We start from the raw sequence: 15,347 nt of genomic DNA on the forward strand, positions 1-15,347 counted from the left end.
GTCACCAGTCATTCACCAGTCACTGTAAATCACAACAATATAGGATATACCTGTCTGGTGAATGTAGGAGACAAAGATTAAATATGCTTCGTTCAATTTCATTGTCTGCCCCGCATTAAATATAGAGCAGCTATGAATGTTTCATGATGAACAGATAACCATGGCTAATTATACCCTAGAAGTGTTGTCAGATATCGAAATTGTCAGTTAAAGGGTAAAGAGGATATAAATAAATTAAAAGAAAAGCCCTTTCACAAGTTTAGAATGTGAGGAGTTGGGTCCTCTGAATTATTGATCCCTTGCAATGTTCTGCTTTAGTACATTTAAGTGTCGCATATATCTTTAACGCAAATAATACAAATAATGCAAATAAGACTTGAAAAGTACCCATTATTAAACATACTGTATATATAGTGATTGATTTATCAGATATTGAATCATCACGACATATTTTTGAAGAGCTGCTTAATTATTTTTGGCATTTTTATAATTCAACGTTTTGACCATGTAGCAAACAAAAAAATATATCGTTTTATAATTTATTTACTCGCTTATCTATTTGTTTCTTTCTTTGTCTTTTACAGAGGAAACGTTTAGATAGAAATCTCTCATCTAAAACCATAAAGCGAAAGGGGAGATTATGTACATCTACACTTGTAAAAACCTTTTCTTCACACGAATCAAATCCTCCGGACATTCAATATGATACAACATGCCTGATGTGAGCCCTGTACTGTCTCAATTTTTGTTTTCCTTTTTGGAACCATGTTTAAACTCAAGGACCACAGTTCAACGAGTACTGTAGGTACAGAAGGTTCCAGGTAGGTCTGTGCCGCACGGCTCTGGGAGTTTCTTTTCGGTATTGGCTGGTGTTGTCCCGCCCACCTTGCACCTGATAGGCTAATCCGAAAATCCAGCTGGAGCCACTCGCTCGCTGTGCGGCCCCCCGAGCTGTCAGTTCAGTCGCTCCTCTACTCCACCACACAAGCGCTCTCTCTGACAGTTCCGGGTTTCTGTTTTTGAAGCTTTATTTCCCCCTCGATTGACGAGTTTTAAATTACGGTTTTGCCGTGACAGTCGCGCACCATGGCTCTTCTAGCGGAGCATCAGTTTAAACAGCTTCCAGCCGATAAGCAAGTGGATACCAGATCGTTTTTGGAGTCGGTGTCGTACCTTCCGTCTTTCTTCGGTAAGTTTCTTTAAATTCACCTGGGCAGGGAGGACAAATCACCTTTTTAGCAACGGATGCCATTCCTTTCTGTAAACAAAGCGATCTCGGGGTGTGTTGTAGTGTTATCTTTGTGTTTCCACATAAGGATCTAAATCGCTTGAAGTCGTATTATCCATTTTTTTAAATCACCTTGAAGTCTCTTCACTTTATGCACGCACTTTGGAAATGTGTTTTAATGCTCCAGCTTCTTTATAAGATTTAATCTGACCACGGTCAGGTAAACAAAGAGTTTTATCGCTACGTTGTGGTCTGTTATATCAGTGCTTAATAGTAGCATTTTTTAAACGATCGGAAGTTAAATATTTTCATTCAGCTGCTCCGTGAAGTTTAGTCTAACTTTGCCTCGGTAACTTCAAGATGAATGCTTGGTCGGAGGCGAAGCTTACTGTAAGATTCAGTGATGTTCCGTGTTTGAGATTTGTGCTCTGCATGTGTTAAGAAAAAAAAAAGAGGTTTCAGAGTGCTGCTTGCCCTGTACGCAATGATTACCAGAATTGCAATAAATGAAACTCCGCTGAAAACGTGCAGAACTGCACTACACCGCAACATCGTTTCTTCTTTGAATACAGTACAATCGTAAGAGACATAACAGCCGCGCTGCTTGAGGTATATTTATCGTTTTGGCTGCTTGGCATATATTGTTGTTAATGCCAAATAATCAGCAGTTAGTAACTAATTAATTATTCGATTAATTAGTATTTCCTATTAATTGTCCAATGGCATTTTAAATCAACTGCATGAACGGTTTTACTACCTAGAACTGCAGAGGAAATTTAAACCTACATTTATTTAAGAGAAATTGAACAGATTACAGGGTCTCGATAACATAGAACTGCCGCTTATCTTTGCTTAATCTTCTTCACTTTCTCCGGCTTCAACATCCAAATGAAGAACCTGATAGCCTGAGCCTGGTGGTATCTGGATCCCGGGCTGTAAACATAAGATGCTGCCTTTAAACGTGAGAAGCGCACTGCTTGTCTAATCTATATTTACAGCCTGATAGTAATCCCACGCTTCACTACGATGGGTTGACCCAGAATGAACAAGTACTCGTTTAATTACTGTTATTCAACAGACTAACGACTGCTTTATAAAGGAACACATTCTGTAACGGGGTAGCTCAAAAGTCCCTTCTCATGTTGTGTATAAAAAAATAACAAAATCGTTTTATCCTGCTCGTTGTTGGATAGACACTCATTCTGTTTTGATAGCTACACTTATCTACACTTCATCTATAAAATACAGTTTAAAGACTTAAGTTCTGTATAGACCTGGTGGGGTTAGGGAAGTCATTGACTCTGGGGTAAGTGACTGAAGGTTCTGATATTTGCAACATATTAAACACACCTATGCCTTACTTTAAATGGAGAACAGATTTTATTTTAAGGCCACAATATAGTAAAAGGCACAGAGCAGCACTTTCCATTTTTAATGACTAGGCAGCTCTAATCAACTGGAATGTGAATGTAGTATACTCTTGGAGTGTATAAAACCCATCATTGCCTGATTTCCTGTTATGTTCTGAAGTGATGAGCAGACACGGGCATTGTGATTGTAGCACAGGGGTCTCCCTGACGGGAGATGGGTCTGTAAGGAGGGGCGTACCTCAGTTATCTGATGTATGCTTTGTTTTACCTGTTTAACTGTCCTTTGTTTCATTTTGTTACCATTTGAAGACTGGTCTTTCAAGGTTGGTAATCGATATTTTAATGTGTGATTGCATTGTTTTCTTTGTGTGTGTGGGTCCCCAATATACATAAAATGGTGAGGGGCGTATTGTCTTTACAGCATACTCTTGTTAGACGAAACAGAACAAAGGAATGGAAATTGGAGACTGACTCCTATTAAGCATTGATGCTGCATTATATACTACTGTACATAGAATATCTCATGTCCCAAAGACTCCAGTGCTTTTCCAAAACACTTTCTCAGTGACTTATCTCCTGCTGAGTGTATGTGTGCATTTGAAACCAACAGCAGTAGTTTAATCTCTACCTGGTGCCCGGTGCCACTTTAAATAACCAGACAGATTTCACAACGCAGACAGATTTCCATCAAGGTCAAACATACCACCAATGTATTGGCTTTAAGCTGGAAAATATTGTATACAAACCTTACAGAAATTATTTCAGCAGATTTGGACATACAATCTGCTGTAAAAAGGAAGGCAAATGCTTCATGTTTCCTGACCTAACTCCTACAGTGAGTGGCTTTTACTGGGTGGTAGGGACAGTTCTTTTACATAACCTCTAAAGCAGATTAATCTGCTTTTTTCCCACATGCTGTTCATATTACAAAGATTGTTCAAGGATGCTGTCCTAGAACGCTCTTTCTACAATCCTCTTAAAAGCTCCTAATACGGACTTTTGTTTCTCTGAGCATCACCCTGATCTTAGTGAGAATACAAAATCAGGCACCTGACGTTACAACTAGACGTTTCAATTGGAGACATCCCGAGGAGGTAAAATTCGAAAATAAACGTCTGTCCTCATTCTGATTCACAACACAGTCACACATATCCATTCTGTACTTCCACACAGCCTTTCCTCAGTGGTAACCACTGAAATGTGAAGGCTGAAATGATTTTTCGGCTCTCAATGAGGGGCAGTGACATTGCAAACCTATTCGAAGCCAATCACAACATTTCCCGTGAGCCACAGATTCCCTATAGCAGCTTTATACTGTGAGACATCGCCTTTAACATGCCTTAATCTTTTAGGCATCCAGAGGCCATTTTTGCCTGGAATGGATGTGCCCTTCTTAAGCAGATTAATTTGAACTGTTTGTTCCCAGCTCTTAAATATGCTGGACCTTTAACCATGGTATTTTGAAAGTGAAATAAAAACCCCAAACCTGTGACTAGAAACAAAAGGCAAATATTTCAACGAAGCAGCTTCTTAGACCAACTAAGAATTCAGTAATCTAATGAAGACGTTCAAGTAGGTGGCTGCGTCGGCATGTGTAGGCTGCAATGGAACAAGGGTGGGTTTATTCCATGCTGAAAGGAAAAGAATAGACAGATCCTTTCGGCTGGGGAGCTCCTTCGGGCCGAAACATTGTGTCTTTTCTTTTCAGCATGGAATAAACCTTCACTTGTTCCTTTATCTAATGAAGGTGGGATGGTCCAGCAGGGGTGGGGGTCACCAAGATCAGGATTGGGATTGGGACTATCAGGATTGGGAACCACTTTGTTGAGATTGGTGAATTCCTCATAAAGGTGAACCGTGTAGCATGACAATGTGAAAGGAGAATGGTGAGGGATGGATAGGAGAAACCTTGTTTTCTGTCCTGCTCTATGGGCAGTAGCAGCGCAGGCGTGAATAAGGGAGGGGAGGTTGCACAGTCTTTAAGCCAGAGTTGTGGAATGTGTTGTCTACATGGGGGCTGAATCCCTCCTTTTCTACTGCTGTGGTTTGGAAATTCTCTTCTTTTGTTTGTTCAGTAAAGGTTGCTTGTTTATCTTTCTTTATCTTTATTCTTTATTTCTTTATTAGCCCTGTACAATTTCTTGCATTAGGAATTTGTCTTCTCGCATACCCCAGCTTTCTCCGTGGAGACACAGACACACAGACAGGGAGAGAAGCTGGGGGTCATAGCGCAGGGTCTGCCATTGTACGGCGCCCCTGGAGCAGTTAGGGTTAAGGGCCTTGCTCAGGGGCCCAACGGAGTAGGATTCCTCTGCCGGCCGCGGGATTTGAACTGGCAGCCTCCCAGTCACAGGAGCAGATCCTGAGCCACACTCCACCCCAAATTCTTAGCCTAGTTAACGTAACCGGTTTCTAGTCCCACAAGAGCGAGATTCGGGAGGAGTGGGTTTCTGTGCAGACTACAGCACTGAGCCGCTGCCTGGAGGCTTTTCAGTGTTTCGGTTAATTGTGGGGCAGAGTAGGATTCTCACAAAACTGCATTCTCAGTCCTGAAATTTAGCACCACTTCAGACTTAGTAATTCGCTAGTGTGGCAAGTATAAATATTTATTAAACACCCCGGATGAAAAATCGATACAGTTTATTAGGTGCTGTAGGGCATAGTGGCTTAATGTATTTATAATATTTATATAATACACTGAGCATATTTATTGATGCAATATCCCAAATAGTGAATTGCAGTTGGTGGGTGCTCCACACGTTTCTTGGGTGGATGTGTTGTGTTGGGTGTTGCACGGATTTGGGGGTGTATAGGGAAGGGAGAGGAGGCAGGAGTTAGATGGGATTTACTGATTCCACATCTTGGGAACAATGCATAATGCATAAGGACTGTGTTTAAAGGCACTGGCCATTTACAGTCTTCCCCGATTGCCTCTAACCCCAATCTGCCTGCGCAGGGGGGACAGTATGTGTGCGAATCACACGCTTGTATTAAGAAACCTCCTGTTACAGATGTGTTATATTTGGAAATGCCAGAGTTAATCTCTTTTAATCTGTCTTGGAAAGGCAGGGCCTGATTGTTGACAATAAAGAACTCCATTGTGGTAAGGTAGTGGAAATGGGCATTGAAATGTAGCGCAACCGGGAATTCACTTTCTTTTCCTGTATTCCCATTAATTTCTGCTCGGAAACCCTGACGGAAATTATCAGTACAAAAACCAGAACACAAAAATTCTCCAGGTCACGTGCGCTTTGCTCATTAGGCTACTTCACATGCAGGGTTTTACATCAGGCTACACTCCCTTGGTTCACAAGCCTTAAAGGAAGATAGGAAAAGAAGTCAACTGAAATGAAGAAATGAAACCGTTGGGTCATTGTTCTATATATATATGAAAGCAGGCTGTTTCTGCTAAAGTACGTCTAGTATTTGTGAAGTTCAATTAAGGTTGAAGGGTTTTAATTCCTCGGCTTTCCTGTCATAATTAAACCGTCATTGTGTTGGATGAAACTGTGATGGTCTATTACCTTGTTCTTGAATATTTACTGTGCTCTGTCTTTGAGACACTAAGTTGTAGAGCAACTTAGTGTCTGGAAGCATTAAGCGATTTCCCCTGCCATCCAATCTTAATTAAATGTGTAGTTAAATTAAATCTGTAGTTTGACCACTTTGACAACATAGGTTATTAAATGTGAATCTAAGCTCGTATGGTCAATTTATTTATGCTTTAGGTCTGTGTGGTTGTTCCTTGAAGTTATGCATAATGCAGTTTTAATGTATAATGTAAGTGACCCTGAATAATAATAATGATAATAATAATAATAATAATAATAATAATAATAATAATAAAAAAGAATCAGATCTCACCTCTTTTCTGTTTGGACATATAGAACTTTCCACTCCTGATATGTGATCTATTATCACAGTTGTGTTTAGCTGAAGCAGTTATGTTTCATGAGAGATAATCTTTTTGTATCATATTTCTGTACCAAGCAGCAGCAGACCTCTTGCATACATAATTTAATCCCCTGCCCTCGACTTACTGTTAGCAAATTGATTAGTGTGGTGTTGAGTTGCTGTACCCATTCACTGGCAGCACAGAACCAGGGCATTCTTTGTGTTGTGCTTTATTGCATTAATATACTCCTATAAAACCTTTTCTATTGAACCTGCCATCTGAAACACCCAGAGTGTTCAAGCGCTGTGTATAGTTTCAGTGTGCTTGCTTTCGGTTCTTTGGTTTCTGTCCTCTCATATTGTAACGTTTAGTGATCCTCAACACATATTTCCTCCACTTAATCCTCAAAAACACATTAAATAACTTTGGGGTTTCTAGGACAAAAAGATATGATCTATATATGAATGCTTCTTAGAATATAGGGATTTGAATATTGATGTTAATTCCAGTAAAGCACAAGTTAAAAGTTTGCACAGACTCACACATAGGGCCCATTTTCCCAGGAGCCAGTCAACCAACCAGCATGTCTTTGGACTGGAGGAGGAAACCCACATGAACACCTAAAGAATTAACTCCACACAGACAGCACTCCAGGTGTGGATTTGAACCCGGGCACCAGTGCTGTGAGGTGGCAGTGCTAGCCATTGTGCAACCATGCCACTCTGTGCTGTCTGCCATCCCACTAATTAATAATTAGGGCTTCTTGTTTTCGGTTTTAACCAATAAACACCATCAGGTTAAATCAAATAGGCCTCATCTAAAGTATGGCGTTTATCTTAGAAAAACAACACATACCCTATGAATTTTAGAATATTGTAGACCTGGAAATTGTGGTGTTTGTCGTGTGTTCCATTGTTTGTACAGTATTTGATGATTGGAGATCTACAGTTTTAAAAAAGTGACAATTGGAGAGCAGAGAGAGAGACTGTGAGTAAAATACATACAGTATATATACAGTTGTTTTTATATGAAATGTTTCCAAATTTAAGAAATAAAATGCTTTGCTCAAATCTAACATCTTAATCAACACTGCGATCCTCACAATACTAATTGTAAACATGAAAACTGCTCTGTTGCTCAGAGAGCCCAGAAGACTGAGCCCATGATGGCTATTCTGGGGGGAAACAAGGCAAGATACTGCTGGGTTCCCATGTAGTCTGGGCAAAATGAACTATCTGCCAGAGTTATAGATTTGCCTGCTGTTCAACTGTTACACAAAACTTTAACATATCTTTTATATATGCTTCAATATTCCTGAATTCCTAAACTTTTGAGTGTATATGAATATTTGTGTAAAAAGTTGGGAAAATGTTTAATAGTTATTAAAAATATTTTAATGATTATTTAATTTATTAAAAACAAAACTCTTATTTTAAAGGGCAGCAAAAGGTAATATTGTCTCCATTTCTCAATAAAGGCATTGCATTCAATCCAGGCACAATAATTAATCGATTATGCTTCTGGGCGACCAGTTCTGTCGTGGCAAAGCACGATTATGTTCCTTTGCATCGAAAATACTCCACCACAGTCTGCAACTCCCAGCCATGGGTTTGACACCTCCAGGCTCGGCAGTGTGATGTTTCAGCACCAGAGCCTGATGAGAGAATACAATGCAGTTACGAAAGCTCTCGGGGGGGAAAAAGGCCTTATTATGTATGAAGAGAACAGAAAAAAGGGAGTTGAGATAATAAGATCATTCAGGAAAAATCACTGTTTGGTTCCAGCGGGTGGGGGTGGGGGATCGAACTTTCTGTAACTGGAGATGCCCTGTGTGTGGATAACAATACACAGCAGGCTGCAGTCAGGGAGCTGTAGCACTGTGCAGACGTAGTGCCCTGGCAGAATTCACGCCCCCTGCCTCAGTGTACAGCTGGACATTCATACTGTACAGCTGGAGTGAGCACAAGCAGCTAGAGATTACAGCTATCGTAACACCTTAACCTGGATTTCTTTTAAAAAGAACAATATTAATCACACTATCCATTGATCTCGATGAAGCTTTTATCCAAAGAAACATGCATTTCTTACTCTAAACAGACACAAAATTCCAGATCAGTCTCCATCAAATGAAGAGCCACAGCTTATATACAATGGGTCAGTTCACTGAAAAAATCTGTGTGAAGTTCCTTGCTCGAGGGCATTTGGGTGCTCTGAGCACTACGAAGGGATCTGAACCTGCAACCTGCCAGTCAGGAGCCATGTGGCTCCACACTGCTGCAAAACAATTTCTTGATTAGTGCGATCGTTTGTATTTTAAAAGTTAAAACTAGCAAGCTATCCAATAAGAACTTAAGATAGGTTACAAACAGGATGTAACCTTCAACACATCCAGCTCATCTGGATTATTTCTTGGTATTCTTGCTGGGGTCATTGAAAAGTGAAAAGGAGGGGTTTTGCATTCTGAGTTTGCAGATAATGGATGCAAATTGTAAATGAATGTTGTTTTCTTAGGAAGCTTCCCTCCTGGTACTGGATTGTCTTGCATTCTGATTGAAGGATTACAGTACGATTTAATAATGACCCATTAATGGAGAAAGCTCCTGCAGTTCATTAAAAGACGACTTAGAAGAAAAGAGGATGGCTGTACCCTGCACTGAAGAGAAGTAATTATGTGGCCCAGTGCCTTAAAATGTGGCACAGGGGATTTTGTAAATGGGCCAGATTGCACAAGTGTGCCCCAAAATTGGCCCTGAAAAATACATGAGGCAGCATGACCCTGACAAACCTGTCAGGCTTTCCTCAGGGTTGAATTATTGATGAGCGGAATAGGGATGATTGTAAAGAGTCAGAAGGTGAAGACAATTCCCCTCCAGCAGCCATTGAGTAGTGACACCTTGTGCCCTTGTCTGTACTTCTAAAATTTAATCTGTTCTTTTTTATTCAAATACTACCTTCATGAAACTTCAACTTTTTTATTTCTGATCTAAAAATAATGTTCACTTAAATTCTTCACATGCAGCAGTTTCATGCACCTTAGAGAGACAGCGTTATTTTTTAAGAATACATATTTCGTTTCTTTCTTGTTTGTACATCAAAAAAAGATTGAACATTCTGTATTCCTTCTTATCTGCTGCACCCTTCAATTTTAGTTTCTTTCCTTTCTAAAACTGTGTTTGTGCTTCTCTTTTCTCTTCAGACTGCCTGGGCTCTACAGTATTTTCACCAATCAAAGCTGACGTTAGTGGAAACATAACAGTAAGTACTCACTCCCTCCAGAACCGGAACGCCCTGGCTGAGAAGAAATTGCAGTTTCATTCTTGTCCATTTGTTTTTTAGAAAATCAAGGCAGTGTACGATACAAACCCCACCAGGTTCAAGACCCTGCAGCACATCCTGGAGGCTGAAAAGGAGATGCATGGAGCAGAGTGGCCTAAAGTTGGCGCTACTCTAGCTCTCATGTGGCTGAAAAGGTGAGATTTGAAGCGACTGATGGAAGAGGCTCTCACACCTTGCCTTTAGGTACTATGACAGTACTGAGGTTCTGTTCTCCTCCAGGGCTCTCAAGTTCATTCAGGTCCTGCTGCAGAGCATTGCAGATGGAGAGAGGGACGACACCAACCCCAATCTCATCCGGGTCAACGCCACCAAAGCCTACGAGATGGCTCTGAAAAGATACCATGGCTGGCTGGTTCAGAAGCTGTTCAAGGTGAGCGCCGCACGTTTGTAGGGTTGTGGGGGGGTGGGGGGTGAGGACACCATAGTTACCAAATACATAATGTAGTTGTTTTTTACAATGAGATGAAAAAAATGGGATGGTTGTTTCTTTTAAGTTATTTAATTTGTAGCTGGATTATAGACCATAAGGCTTAGGACAGGGGTCTTGCACTCAATCCCTGCAGAGCCCAGTGTCTTCAGGTTTTTGTTCCACCCACTTTCTCAGTGCATGATTGGTCTAGTTACTTCATGAGCTGCTCAGCAAGCTCTTAGGTGATTTACAGGGCACTGTACCTTTAATGAAGTGACAGATTTGTGTAATCAGCTCCGATAAACTTCTATAAAATCCTATACTGTACATGTGGTATTTAGAAAATAATTAGGTTAATTGGTTAGTTGATTGATGAGGTTGGAACAAAATGCAGAAGATACCAGACCTTCCAGGGAACTGGGTTTGAGCTTCCTGCTTTAGAAAGAAACACAGTGCAGTTGGTCATTGTTATTATCATTGTTGCGTCACACTGGTGTGTTGTTGGCAGTTCTGTCCTTATTGGTCATGATGTGGGATAAAAGATGAAGAGCTGCAGAAAGAATGTGGATGACTGGGATTGTGGATCTTTCATTGCAGGCAGCTGTGTACGCTGCTCCCTACAAGTCTGACTTCCTGAAGGCCCTGTCGAAAGGTCGCGATGTCAAGGAGGAGGAGTGTCTGGAGAAGATCCGCCAGTTCCTTGTGAATTTCACGGCTACAGTGGATGCCATTTACGAGATGTATAGCAAAATGAACGCCGAGCTGGACTACACGGTCTGACCTCACCCTTGCCAGACTGAAACACACACACACCCGTCCTTTACTCCTGTACATCTTGCCTCCATTTTCAAGAGCATCAGGGTCACCTCCTGAGCTCAGAGACCTGGTCCTCCTTCCTTCTCTACCACATTGGCGGGGAGCATCTGAAGACTCACTGATTTCACCTGTGGACTTGAGAGGCTCACTGTCATTTACTCTGGTGCCTTCACACCTCTCAGCTCACCTCTTTTATGCATTCTGCACCTCGAAGGCTCATAATAGGCAGCCCTAGGTCATACAGGCAATTGTGTGGGAGGGAAGATGGTGTTGTAACTAATGCAGTATGGTGTGCCTTACGTTTTAACTTGTCTAGCAGGGATAATACTGAAATGTGAATGTAATAAATGCACTTTTTAGCTGGTTCTGTTTGATCACATAGATAACACCGTACAGTTGTTTTAAAATGTACCACTGAGGCGTTTGATCGCCTTAAGCATTACACAGTCTAACGATGCTTATTAAGACTGTCTTCAGTGCCTGTTCGGAACTCTCTGAAATTAACATCATCAGCCTTCCATAGTCATGTAAGCTTTTGGAATTCCTAGCGAGGGAAGTCTTAATACAGTAATTTCCCTTGCAGTAGGAAGTAATGCAAACATGGTTAAACTAGTTTGTAGCATGGTAATTGATGGTGGAGATTGAAGAGATGACGTGACCTTAGGTTGACAAGCCTATCCAGGGATTTACTGTCTCCACAGAAAATTGGAAAATGATGAGTGTGGGTAGAAAGAAAATGCCGAAATCATGCAACATCTGGCCTTGGCCGAAATCATGCAACATCTGGCCTTAACCACAGGCTGCATTGAAATCTGAAACCCAGACCCATTGCTTCCAAGTATCTTGAGGTTGTTGTTGCATATGCACATTGCAGTAATTGAAACCCTGGATGTTTTGCCAGTAATGCATATATCACCATTACACACGTGTCGTTTCAAAGGGTTTGTGGGTTTTCCTGCTAAAAACAGGAGCTGCTTCTTTAAACAAAGAGTTGTTGAAGTATGGAATAAGCAGGGTTCCAGCATCCAGCCATGTAGAGAGGCTAATACCCGGGCTTCTTTCAAGAAAACACTGAATGAGCTGCCTGGATCAGTTAGATACTAAAAGCCAAATGGCCCTGAGCCTTTTGTGAACATTCTTATGGGAGCTGAATGAAATATTTACAGACCTGTCTTTGCTCTTCCATAGCTTCCACCTCATCTGGCCAAGAGCTTTCATCATGAATGTAATGGTTCATGGACTGAGCTCAGAGGAATAGCAAATGAAGTTTCAAAGTGGAGTACAAGAAAGTCTGTGACTTACTCTTTCACCTTGGAAAGACATTCCCAAAAATGAAACACAAGGGGTCAGTGAGAGGAAATGAGCTGGAAAAACATTTTTTTGTTTGTGATCTGCTGGACCTGTAGGATGCGATATGCATAGATCTGAAACTACAGATGCATGGCAGTGTTAGGAAAGAGGGGGTTTTTGGAATGGGAAAGGGGGAAATGCTGTTGAACAAAGTAACGGAAAGGTCATCAGTTCAGGACCTGTTTGATTCTTTCAGGCTGGAGGGTTTAAATACTTTTCATTTCTAAAAATTGCATTGTTGGCAATACATTCTTGGGGTATTTCTCTCTCACACTTAATCAAATGGTTTGTAAACCTTAACTAGTACTGTAATCTCTTCCAGCATCTTGTGAGACTTTAATTTCATATAGGTTAAGAATAATTTTAAAATGGCAAACTCCACAGGCTTTATCTAATGCCCTGCTCAGAGCTTGTCAGTATTTTATTGAATTGCAATTAAGTCTGGAAGCGCCTTTTTCTACATATATCAAAGTGACTCAGCAAAAGAGAACGTGTCCTTCACTGCTCATACCACAGAAGAAGCTTTAATACCATGGTGCATTATTAGGATCTCTTCAGTTTGTTTTTTCTATGTCAAGTTTTGTGCTCTATGTACCCATCTCCTGTACATGGATCACAGAATTACCATGAGAATATGTATAAAGTTTAAGGCAAAAGCACACTTACCATAAATGCCTTAATGAGGTGGCTGATGTTGCATAGTCCAACCTTACATCCAAATATGGGACGGCTGAAAAGACAGTAAAAATTAAATTTTCTGTTTAATAATAAGAACCCTTTTCCTTACCCTTTTACTAAATTAATACAAGTTGTATCGTAGCGTTTAATTAACCCAGTGAGCTTTGGGCACTTGCTGCTTTTTCCTTTCTGTTACCTGTTACATAGTTGTATTTATTTACACAGCTTTGGATCAGTTTCTGCCAAGATCATTTTGTGTTCAACGAACAGCTCTAGAAAGAAGAGTTTCTGATGGGGAGCCACAAAGCTGGACCGGCTGGGTTTACAGGGTAGATAAACTAGCACTTTGTCTGCGTGCTCCCAATTTTTTTCACCCTGCTTTTCTAGATTTGGCTCTATTTTACAGAAGCCCTTTTTCCAAGACCCTTGGTCAAGAAGGAGATTGCACATTACAGGAAGCACAACAATGAGATTTAAATATATACATATAAAGTACTTTAACCCTGGAACAGGAATAATATTTGTTTTTACCTTCGGACAATACTGGAAATAGGATTGTGGTTGTGAGGCAAGTGGCTGTATTGTTTTCTTTTCATTATCTTTCCATCTGTCTTAGTCATTTCACGGATGCCTGCAGGGGATTTAAAAGCAATACTTGGAATGGAGTGTTTCAGTTACATGCACATATGTTTTTCTTTTTTATGTCCTACAAGCCTTTTATTTTTTAATGTTGTAGCTATTGAGATGAGTTTGCTCATCACCAGCACACCTGTAAAAGCAGGTTCATTAGCATAGAATGGGTGTGTAACAGTAACAGACCACATTGTTTGCTCTTGACCACCTAATTGCACTAAAGAAGACCATTAAATTTGCTGTATATATTTTTATTTAACAGAAGTGGTTATGTTTGAAATTGGAGAGATGGTCTACACGTCTTGATAAATTGATAAACTGTATTTCTGTTGAGTCATGCAAAACCAGTTAAGATGTCTAGATGTAGTACATAATTAAACGTTTCTGGTTTTATTACAGATGTATGAGTGCTTGACATTCTTACAGAGATGGATGTGACTAAACAGAAAATCACAAGTACAGTATATTGGTATTCCAGTCTGACATTCTAATATTTTTTGAAAATAAAATGAATCGGCAAACTATTAAAATGGTGTTGCATTTTTATTCTACTTTTTAGATGTTCGAGTTTCAGTTTTAACATAATAAATTAAGCATGGTCTAACATGTATTTATTTTTTTCTTGACGTATTCCGTGTATTGAATTGAGATAACCTCAAATGAAATAATATTGCAGTGCATCTTTATAGTTGTAAATACGGTACAAGCAGATGTAATATATAAAAAATGAACCACTATATATATATGGAAGAATGCCGTGTAACAAAAAATAACCACCGTGCAAAAAATATATTGAATATGGCAAAAACGTCATGCCATTTTGTCGCATCAAATATATAGGTCTGGATTATCCAGGCAGATGGCATGTAACATTATATTATAACGGGACAATTAAAGATTAATTCCATGCTGAACAGTTTTCAGCCTTTACCTTTTCCTGTGTAGCCTACACATGCTGGCGCAGTCCCCTTCTCGCAAGTCTTCAGTTGGATTATAACGTCGCTCTGTGCTTCGGTCCGGGAATGTTTATAGGTTTTCTGTTTCCCTTAAAAAGAACAGCGCCTGAAAACCTACCTAGGAGAAGTTCATAAAGTAGTCCACTTAAGCCGGTGAATAAGTTCATTTACCTCATTAAGACAGCTGAGTTGTAATTTGCAAACGCCCACGGTCCTCCTTGAAGCGCAGTCAGAGCACACTGGAATGACCATCCAGTGACCTCAGGGAAAGGCCGTGCTGGTCCGGTTACCCTACTTGCTGGGTTTTATTTCACCTCTGATCATTATTAATTGAACTAAAAGTTTGGTTTCAGGTCCTGATCGTAAAGAAAGATCCGAACCTGTTGTTAATTCAAAGACACCTGTGGGATCTGCAGGATCCTTCTGGCACTCACCGACAAAAGTTCGCTTTTCCCTGCCTGCGTTTTCTAAATCAAGTCTCTTGCTCGATTTTCTCGGCATGTAGTTCCCTCTGCGCCCTATGTAGTACAGAGTAGCACGTACAATCATGGTAAATTTGAATCGAGCGACCTGTCACAGGTAAGAGAGTTTCCTGTAGCGTAATTTAAAATAGATTTTAAAGGGCAAATGTTTCGGGCATTACTGACATACAGCCACTAGAGGGAGCCTTCAGCTC

The 15,347-nt window shown here is 40.4% G+C and overlaps 1 protein-coding gene and 1 long non-coding RNA gene across 2 annotated transcripts; one reads left to right on the forward strand and one right to left on the reverse strand.

The window, feature by feature from the left end:
- Nucleotides 1-912: 912 nt before the first annotated feature.
- gltpa (glycolipid transfer protein a) lies at nucleotides 913-14,113 on the forward strand. The gene is made up of 5 exons (XM_006640205.3): nucleotides 913-1,189; nucleotides 9,690-9,748; nucleotides 9,830-9,963; nucleotides 10,049-10,199; nucleotides 10,836-14,113. The coding sequence occupies exons 1-5, from the start codon at nucleotides 1,087-1,089 to the stop codon at nucleotides 11,016-11,018; spliced, it is 630 nt and encodes a 209-aa protein (XP_006640268.1). The 5' UTR covers nucleotides 913-1,086; the 3' UTR covers nucleotides 11,019-14,113.
- Nucleotides 7,929-15,177, reverse strand: LOC138224491 (uncharacterized). Its single transcript, XR_011182983.1, has 5 exons — nucleotides 14,843-15,177; nucleotides 14,647-14,760; nucleotides 13,614-13,713; nucleotides 13,071-13,134; nucleotides 7,929-8,147 (listed from the first exon to the last, which is right to left on the reverse strand). It is a non-coding gene; the product is annotated as an uncharacterized lncRNA (long non-coding RNA).
- Nucleotides 15,178-15,347: the final 170 nt, after the last annotated feature.

The sequence above is a fragment of the Lepisosteus oculatus genome, chromosome 22 (genome assembly GCF_040954835.1).
Source record: "Lepisosteus oculatus isolate fLepOcu1 chromosome 22, fLepOcu1.hap2, whole genome shotgun sequence".
Classification (NCBI taxonomy): domain Eukaryota; kingdom Metazoa; phylum Chordata; class Actinopteri; order Semionotiformes; family Lepisosteidae; genus Lepisosteus; species Lepisosteus oculatus.